Consider the following 9,919-nt stretch of genomic DNA (forward strand, 5'->3'; position numbering starts at 1 on the left):
TTCTACAGAGCCCAGCCATTCCCCTGGCCTCAGACAAAATCAGAGCCTTGTAATTTGGAGGACTGGAGGACCCAATTCCATGCTTCTCACCATCTATTATCTCCCTGTAACCTCCTTCTTCCTTGGGGATTTTAATTTCTGTTCTGAGTCCGCCCCTCACACAGGCCCTTTTTCCGGTGGTATGTGCCAGCCGGTCCTGCATCCCACATCCCCAGCTGTTGACATTTCGTTGTCATTACCCATGGGATAAAGAAAGGGGCCCTGTTATTCAACAATAGGGGAAAAGATGGAGACAATGGGAAATTGTTCTTCCAATGGGGTGGGGACAGAGCAGGAAAGGACAGACAGACAGACAGACAGACAGGGGGCTGGGCAGAAGGGGTCAAGTTTCTTGAAGCAGCTGGAGGTCCTGGAAATCTGGTTCCCACTTTGAGAGCTTCTTCCTATAGGCAATGCGCCCTCAGACACCGGAAGGCAGAGGTGAGGACTTTGGGGGTGGATGCAGAATGTAGGGGCCCCGCGGGGTATTACTTAGAGGAGGCCCATATGGATGTGCGGAGGCAGCTGGAGCTTGACATATGGATTATTGAGTCTCATTCATAGTTCATCCCCATACTCAGGTTCAATACTCTCCCCACACCAATCAACCCACCCTTTCTCTGATCCGAGAGCATCTCAGAAGCATGAGGCACCCCACTGTCCACATTCTCCCAGGTTATCACTCCATCCCTTTCATTCATTCCCACCCACCATTCCAAGGCTAGCTTCTTCTCCTGGGCCTATGACAATGAGTTAGTTCCACAGAGTTGGACACCAGTCACATAGGCTGACTTAGTGGAGTGATCTGATTGGGTTTGGGGGTGGCTAGTTCTTGGGTCTTTGACTTCTTTGAGCTCATGGTAGAAGCCTTTCCTTAAAGGTGCAAAAGGAGGGACCACACTGATTAGGTCTTCAAGTCCTGGGCCTTTAAGGTGCTTGGATCTCTCAGGAGCCCAGGCAACACCTTCATCCAGAACCTCAACTGGGACCAAAAGCTGCAAGTCATTGCTGACTCTGCCTCTGTGAAGAGACCAACTTCTAACAGGTAGGCAAGGAAGCTGTTGACATGCTCTCATTTCATTTAGGGGTATGAAGATGATATGTGTGCATCTGTTTTTGATTTTATTGTGTTAAATTATATATAACAAAAGATTTGTCTTTTTAACCATTTTTTAAGTGTACAACTCAGTGACACTAATTATATTTACCATGTTGGGCAATCATCCTTATCTATTTCCAAAAGTTTTTCATCACCCCTGATGAAGAAACTGAATATTTCTTAAACAATAATTGCCCCCTTCCTCAGTCCCTGGTAACTACTAATAAGCTTATGCCTCTATACATTTGCCTATTCTAGATATTTCATATAAATGGGTTGATATATTTGTCCTTCAGGGCCTGTCTTATTCTACCCAGCAAAATGTTTTCAAGGTTAATCTATGTCCTAGCATATCTCAGAATTTCATTTCTCTTTATGACTTGGTAATAATCTGTTGCAAGTATCTACCACATTTGCTTACCCATTCATCTGTTAACAGACACTTGGGTTGCTTCTACCTTTTGGCTGTTGTGGAAAATGTTGCAATGAATATTGCTTTGCAAGTATCTATTTGGATCCTTATTTTCAAGTTGTTTGGGCATATACCTAGGAGTAGAATTGCTGAGTCATATGGCAGTTCTATGTTTAACTTTTTCAGGTGGTTCACTGTCAGATCTGGGCTCAAATCCCAGCAAATTCTCTCTTCTTACTAATGTGTGACCTCATTCAAATTATTTAATATTTGTACACCTTTAATAAAATGGGATTCAGTTCTTACCTCATAGCATTGCTAGAAGGAGTATATAAATTTTCATATGTATATACATATGTATATACATGTATGTGTGTTATTGTTTCTGTTAAGTGCCATTGAGTCAGTTCTGACTTACAGCAACCCTGTATAGGGTTTCCAAGGAGTGGCTGGTGAGTTTGAATGATCAACCTTTCAGTTAGCAGTGCAGTGCTTATCCTACAAGCTCTACACCAGGACCCCATACATATGTGTAGATGGAAAGAAATGTAAAGAACTTAGTGTCTGGCACATTAAAACTTTAAATACATGTTAACTCTAGCTATCTTTTTTCTTTTTGTCTTTGAATCAATTTCTCAGTTTCCATGATCACTCTTACTTAGAGGCACTTAACAACAGCAACAACTATAAAGGAGAAGTGACTGTCTTGCCCATGTTCCTATTCCAGACACTTTCTTTTTAAAAATTTTTTATTGTGATTTGGGTGAAATTTACAGAGCAAATTGGTTTTCTCCTTAAACAATTCATACGCAATTTGTTTCATGTCATTGATTGCTATCGGTACAATGTAACAGCACTCTTTTCACTTCTTCCCTGTCTTTTTCACTTCCATTCATCGTTTTTTTTTTTTCTATCCCTTCATGCCCAGACAAATGATGCCCTTTTGATCACATATGATTAATTGTTCTAAATAATGGGAACCTCCTGGTGTCAATGTTCACCTTATAGCTCTAGAATTTGACTGAAATTTGATCCATGGGGTGTGTCAAGTTCCAGATTTGAAGGATGTCTAAGAAACACAGTCTCCTGGGTTCCAAGTTCTAGATACTTTCCCTTTTAACTATTGGGAAGTTCTTTCTGTATCTAACCTCCATTCCTCCTACTGCAAGCTCAACTTTGGCTTTCACCTTCAGGAAGATAGAACTCAGGGTCTTCATTCTCTCACTCCTCTTTAGTGTTTCCTCCCTCTCTCCTCCCCCATCTCTCCTCAGAAATCCTCAATGAGAGCTTATTCATTAAATACACACGTTTAAACAACAACAACAAAAAATACACACGTTATTTAACACTTACTGTGTTCTAGAAAGGAGCCCTGCATGTTGCAGTGGGTTAAGCATTGGGATGCTAACCAAAATGTTAGCATTTCAAACATGCCAACTGTTCCATAGGAGAAAGACAAGACTGCTTCTGTAAAGCTTTACAGCCTTGGAAACCCCATGAAGCAGTTCTACTGTATTGGAATGGACCTGACGTTAGTGGTGTTCCAGAAACTATGCTGGAAACGAACATATACATTATACTTACTATGTATCAAACACTATTTTAAGCATTTCACATTTATTAACACATCTAATCTTCACAACTATTCAATGAGGTGAATTGAATGCACTATTACTGCCTACATTTTACTAATGAAGACACTGAGGCAGAGAAAAGTAACTGTTCAAAGTCATATAATTAGGAATTGGAGGAGTCAGATCTGGAAAATGAATAAAACTAGGTCAAGAAGTCCTTAGTCCAATAAAAAAATGGGGGGGGGAGCAAAGTGATAGAGAATAGATACAAGAAAGGAAAATTAATTACTAAAATATACAATGGCATTTAAAATGTGGTTTGTGGTTAAGTGCCATTGAGTTGGTTCCAATTTATAAGGAACCTGGGTAGCATAGTTGTTAGGAATAAGGCTGCGAACCGCAAGGTCAGTAGTTCAAAACTACCAGCTGTTCCATGGGAGAAAGATGAGGCTTTCTGCTCCTGTAAAGATTTACAGCCTTGGAAACCCTGTACAGGGTCGCTATGAGTTGGAACTGACTCCACGGCACATAACCACCACCATAGGGTTTTAAGGCTGTAAATCTTTGCTGGGGCAGACAGCTTCATTTTTCTCCCACTGAGTGGCTTAAGGACTAAAACCATTGACCTGTGGTTCTCAGGCCAATGTTTATCTACCACGCTCCTGGCATTTAAAATAGTGTTTTCTAAATACTGGAATATTTCATTGATATGTTTCATTCTTGGAAAGTCAGCTTGAATTAAGAAAAATATAAAACTTTAAAAAGAAGTACATGTGTATTACTTTCAAATGCACACTATAAAAGAACTTCTGAAGGGGGGGAAAAAGTCCCCAGTCTTGTCCAGTAGAGGAATTAGGCAAGGAGATCACAGTCTGGTGAACTAGAAGCTGAGAGAAGGTTTCAGAGAGGAAGGGAGGCCCAACCTGGAGTGAAAAGGAGGTGAGAGTAAACTTGGACAGTTTTGAGAACCAACAGAAGTCTGGAGCACAGTGCAGAGGGTGCAGGTGGTGCTGGGTAGGGGTTTGGGAGAACCAAGCTGGAGGGGCAGGTAGAGACTGGGTCACAGAGAGCCTTGGAAGTCTTATTTAAGAGCTGGACCTCATCTTCACAGCAATGAGGAGCCACTGTTTTAAGCAGGAGAGTGACTCTGGATTCAGGATGGAGAATGATGTTGGAAGACAGGTGGAGACTGGAGATGGGAATCTAGATGGCAAGAGTTGGAAAGAAGCAGTTGTGAAGAGAGATGCTAAATCTGGATTTATTGATTGCATCTGAGAAAGGAGAGATCTGCCCGGGAAACCTGGTGGGAGGGCTTTGTTACTACTGCCCCTCCCCCCTTTTTAAATTGTCATCCACATCAGTCCTCTTTCCTGCCCCAAAGCCCAACAGCAGCTCCTCCTCAGTCCCCAATTCAGGGTCTCTGTGAGTCAGAACGACAAGAGGGCACTTAACAACAGCAACAACATGGCTTCTAGTTGGAAGTCACCGTTGAGGAATCCCTCATGGGGATTAATTCCTAATCTTGCTCTCTTTCCCTCATCTCTAAGGAAGTCACTCTGTGTTTCATAGACAGTGTTGGACTGAATCCCCATCATGCCAGGCTGGCTCACCCTTCCCGCACTCTGCAGCTTCCTTTTCCCTTGGTCCTTCACCATCTTCCATAAAGCCCTGGGGGAGCCAGGTAAGCCCCCAGTCCAGCCCAGAATGTGGGGAATATTGGGTTTGTTGTTGTTAAGTGCCATCGAGTCGGTTCCGACCCATAGCGACCCTGTATAGGGTTTCCGAGGAGTGACTGGTGAGCTTGAACCGCCGACCTTGCAGTCTAGCGCATTAACCCACAGCGCCACACCAGGACTCCGGGGAATATTGGGTAGGGGACCCAAAAATTGGGGACAGTGTAAATGGCGGCTGTTCAGAGTATCCAGAAAATGAGAGCCATCGCAGAGCGGTTAATGGAAGAGGTGATTGGGGGGAGCACGGGAAACCCATTTGGAGGGCAGGGCAGTGGAGATCAGGGGGTTCCTGCCACTGTGGCCCCCTCTGCTCAGCGCCCCACCCTGGCCCCCACTACCTCCTGCCCCCCATCCACGAGGTCATTCACTCTCGTCGTGGGGCCACGGCCACGCTACCCTGCGTCCTGGGCGCCCCGCCCCCCAGCTACAAGGTGCGCTGGAGTAAGGTGGAGCCCGGAGAGCTCCGAGAAACACCGATCCTCATCACCAACGGACTCCACGCTCGCGGCTACGGACCCCTGGGGGTACGTGCGAGGATGAGGAAGGGGCATCGGCTAGACGCTTCCCTGGTCATTGCCGGCGTGCGCCTGGAGGATGAGGGCCGGTACCGCTGCGAGCTCATCAATGGCATTGAGGACGAGAGCGTGGCGCTGACCCTGCGCCTGGAGGGTGAGGCTTTTCTGCCCCCACTGGTTCCTTCAGTACTGAGTCCCACCAACTCGCCTCGGGTCTCCCAGGGGTCCTCCCCCAGCACTTGCCCGCCCCCTCCAGGGGTCTTGGGCCTCTCTCGAAGGCTGCCCCTTCCTCAGGTTCTCTGTCACCCCCAAGGTGTCGTGTTTCCGTACCAGCCCAGCCGGGGCCGGTACCAGTTCAATTACTACGAGGCCAAGCAGGCGTGTGAGGATCAGGATGGCCGCCTGGCCACCTACGCGCAGCTGTACCAGGGTAAGTGGCTGAATCCCAGCATCTCAAAGGCCGCCTCCGAGCTGTCAAATGGGTCCCAAAGTGGGGCGCGCAGGTTTGGGATCTGCCGGCAGGGGCATATATTGCCCAATAAGCAAGGCAAACACGGGTTTACTGTGTTTATTTGCGATTTTGTAGTGAACAATTTCACATGGATTTCATTATATCTTTGATGGGATGAAAAACGTGGAATTGTTCACTACAGATTAGTAAATAAACACAAATTTGCCCTTGTTTACCTTGCTTATTGGGTAATCCGACACTGCCTGCTACTAACGCCTCTAATTGCCCGGCTCCCTGCTGTCTCCCGCCAGCGTGGACCGAGGGTCTGGACTGGTGTAACGCTGGCTGGCTGCTTGACGGCTCCGTACGCTACCCTGTGCTCACGGCGCGTACTCCTTGCGGCGGCCGGGGACGGCCAGGCATCCGCAGCTATGGATCCCGCGACTGGAAGCGCGACCACTACGACGCTTTCTGCTTCTCCTCTGCGCTGGCTGGTGAGGGGCGGGGCGACGGGCTGTGGGCAGGGCTAGCAAGTAAGGTGGGGAGGGGCGAGCGGAACTGAGGCAGGGACTTGGGCGGAGTCTGAGGATGGAGGCGGGGAATGGGGAGGCGGGTCTCGTTGGTTCAAGGCCTTGCCCCCTGAATGACCTAGTTCACGCAGGCGCCAACACGCTTTCCGCAAGCCCCTCTTACGTCTCATTGGCTGGGTATTTCCGCTTCTCCACCCCACATTTTGTCCTGCTGCTCTGCAACTTGCCTTCTGACTCTGCTCCCCGGGAGTCTGAATCATGCCACTCCCCGCCCTACGGTCCTCTCGGACGATCGGTGACCGGCCCCTGTTCCCAGGCCATGTCTTCTTCGTTCCCGGACGCCTGACGCTATCCGATGCCCACGAGGCGTGCGGGCGGCGCGGGGCTGTGGTGGCTAAGGTTGGGCACCTCTACGCCGCTTGGAAGTTCTCAGGACTGGACCAGTGCGACGGCGGCTGGCTGGCGGACGGCAGCGTACGCTTCCCTATCACTACACCACGGCCGCGCTGCGGGGGCCTCCCGGATCCCGGGGTGCGCAGCTTCGGCTTCCCCAGCCCCCAACAGGCAGCCTATGGGACCTACTGCTATGCCGAGAAGTAGAGACCCAGCGCCTGCGACAAAACCTGGGAGTCGTGGCAGGGTCAGACGAAGAGCGGCCCCTCCAGACCCACTTTCCCTGACCCATGCTGTGGGCTGCGGGCCACTGGCCCCTTCTGGCCCGGCTTCGGGGAGGGTAGGTGGTGGCGCCTCCTTTCTGGGCCTATGGAACGGGGGACTGCTGGCGAGAACGCAACCACTGCGGGGAGCCGATGGGGCGCCCAGGGGCATTAACTGATCTCTGTATACAGCAATAAAATAACCTGGGGACTTTCTGTGTAGGGTGGAGTTGTAAGAACTTCGAATTTAGGGATCGTGGGGGCCTTCTCTGTATCTAGTGTGCCATGTACACACCTAAGAAGACTATGTAAGAGCAGAGGCCTCTGCCGGCTGGAGAAGAGCTAGTGAGAGATGGGGGGTTGCTAGAAGAGGGGACCAAGAGACCAGAGGAGAAAGGGCGTCACGGTGCACAGGGACTTGGAAGCTGAAGAATTTAGGGTGTTGTTGCGCCAGGCACCGCGAGGGGGCGCCGCACACTCACTGATTGCTCTGTTTCGAATCTGCCAGGAGCTACCCCTAGGCCTACATAACAAATACAAGATGAAGTTACAAATATTTCAAAATATGTTTATATCCTGCCAGAAACGTTTGCAGGGACTACTATTAAAGATTCAAAAGTCATATAGTTGACTGGAATTTAAAACACAAACACTGTCCCCATGGAGCTGATAATGTCACCTTGATTGTGCTTTTGGTTTAAAGTTCATCACCATGGTGACAGCGCAGGTCTGTACCAGTAACATTATTAACATCTGGTTAAAGGAACCATAATAATAATTCAAGAAACAAGTTCTGTTAATTTATTTTTTCTTCACAATATTTAAAACTTGTTGAATCTAATTACAAAAGGCAGCCACTCCAGTCCCACCTTCCCTGATCCAGGCTGCACCAGCTGCTGGCCACCAGCCTTTGCTGGTCTGGCATCCAGGAGGGCAGGTGGTGGCGCCTCCTTTCTGGACCCATGGAACGGGGACAGGTGATGGAGTCATGAGTGAGGCAAAGGGTATGAACATTTTAATGGTGCTTGGTGCATGTAAAATTGCTTTCTGAAAGGGTTCTTGTTGTACTTGCTATAGAGAATTCACTCCGCATGATATGTAAGGGAGCGTAAATGATAGAAGGAACAGCATCTTCAGTAACCAACATACTGCAAATAAAATATTCGTGCCAGTTCCTAAGCTTTGGTTTTCTCATCTGGGTAATGGGGTGATGCCATGTGCCTCCCATGTTTGTTGTGAGAATTAATCGAGACAATGCATGCACTGGCAGTGGTGTATCATGAAGTTGGTTCTGATTCATACCAACCCTATAGGGTTTCTGAGGCTGTAAATCTTTATGGGAGCAGAAAGCCTCTTTCTCCTGAGGAGCAACTGATAGATTCGAACTATTGACCTTGCTGTTAGCAGCCCATTAGCAGCCCAGCTTGTAATCCACTATGCTACCAGGGCTCCTTAAATCTCCTAGAGGGTTTCAAAAAGTTTGTGGAAACATTCCATTATCTTTTCATTCTATTTTCCCACAAACTTGTGCAGCCCCTTTGTACAGTGCCTGACATATAGGGAGGCTTTCATGCGATAATAATAATTGGGGCGTATTGGTGGTTTGATGGTAGAAATCTTGCCTGTCCTGTGGGAGACCTGAGTTTGATTTCTGGTCAATGTACCTCATGCACAACCACCACTCACCTGTCAGTGGTGGCTTGCATGTTACTATGATGCTGAACAAGTTTCAATGGCATGCCCAAATTAAGATGTACTGAAAGGAAAGACCTAATGAACTACTGAAAAAACAGTCAAAAAAATCACAGCAGTCCCATCCACAACCAGTCATGGGGATGGTACAGTACTAGGCAGTATTTGGTTCCATTGTTTGTGGATTTCCTGACCTCAGGGGCTGACTTGGTGGCAGCCAACATTACACTCTGCTATAGAGTTGCTTGAGTCCAAAGCAGGTCCATGGCACTTAACAACAACTACGAATTATTACCAGGCAGTTTGTAAGACTAGTTTCTAGTCAGAATAAACTAGACTATGCTGTGTTAACAACCCCTAAATCTTAGTGCCTTAGAACAATGAAAGTATATTTTTCATCAGGTTGTACATGTGCATCATTGTCAGCAAACAGGCTCTTCTATTACAGTCACTCAGAGATCAAGGCTGATAAAGTAGCCACCACCTCAAATGCCATCAATCACCATGTCAAAAAGAAAAAAGTAAAAGCAATGGAGGGTCTTACACAGGCAATTAATTACTCCAGCCCAGAACTGACACCATTTCCTTCTGTTCACAGTTTATCTAGTGGTACTAATCACATGGCCCTACCAACTACAAGGGGCAGAAAAATGCATTCCTGCTTTGGCCTAGATATAGAACTAAAAACATTTGATGAAAAGCACCACCATAGTAGTTTTTACCACAAGCACCAAAGTTGCTTGTTACTAAGTGTGATACTGATCCATAGCAACCCTGTATAGGAGGGTTTCCGAGATGCAGCTGGTGGGTTTAAACTGCTGCAGTCCAATGCTGATCCTACAGCGCCACACCAGACGTCCAAAGAGGACAGTCTAAATTTTGGGGGATCTCTTGGTATTCGCCCACCTACCTGCATCTCTTCTGGGCTTTCTGTGTTCTATTAGCTTTATTATGAAGTCAGAGGTTCAGGCGGCAGGAATTTGGCTTTTTTTTTTTTTTCCTTCAGTATAAAGTCTTTGTCAAGAGACCATGAAGATGGCGGATTGGGTGGAAGTGCAGTAAGGTGTTCAGTCAGCAACAACACAGAATACCCGACCAAGCAGGCTCAGGGGATGGTCCCAGAATTCTGAACCACATATAAAGCAATATTTATAAGGTTGGAAGGCTTACAGCTGAGGAAATTGTGGCAGAAGCAAGAAATCCATTGCTTTCTGATTC

General features: G+C 47.3%; 1 protein-coding gene across 1 annotated transcript; it reads left to right on the forward strand.

The window, feature by feature from the left end:
• Positions 1–229: 229 nt before the first annotated feature.
• Positions 230–6,994, forward strand: HAPLN2 (hyaluronan and proteoglycan link protein 2). Its single transcript, XM_006861601.1, has 7 exons — positions 230–480; positions 948–1,084; positions 4,694–4,805; positions 5,173–5,526; positions 5,686–5,802; positions 6,135–6,317; positions 6,670–6,994. Exons 3-7 carry the CDS (start codon positions 4,718–4,720, stop codon positions 6,951–6,953), a joined length of 1,026 nt encoding a protein of 341 aa, XP_006861663.1. The 5' UTR covers positions 230–480; positions 948–1,084; positions 4,694–4,717; the 3' UTR covers positions 6,954–6,994.
• Positions 6,995–9,919: the final 2,925 nt, after the last annotated feature.

The sequence above is a fragment of the Chrysochloris asiatica genome, unplaced genomic scaffold (assembly GCF_000296735.1).
Source record: "Chrysochloris asiatica unplaced genomic scaffold, ChrAsi1.0 scaffold00042, whole genome shotgun sequence".
Taxonomy (NCBI): Eukaryota; Metazoa; Chordata; class Mammalia; order Afrosoricida; family Chrysochloridae; genus Chrysochloris; species Chrysochloris asiatica.

Excerpts from the sequence above, each read along its gene's own strand:
- HAPLN2 (XM_006861601.1), top strand. The coding sequence starts at position 4,718 with ATGCCAGGCTGGCTCACCCTTCCCGCACTCTGCAGCTTCCTTTTCCCT. Across the intron at positions 5,803-6,134 it reads CTACGCGCAGCTGTACCAGG|CGTGGACCGAGGGTCTGGAC; the intron begins GTAAGTGGCTGA and ends GTCTCCCGCCAG. Across the intron at positions 6,318-6,669 it reads CTTCTCCTCTGCGCTGGCTG|GCCATGTCTTCTTCGTTCCC; the intron begins GTGAGGGGCGGG and ends CCCTGTTCCCAG.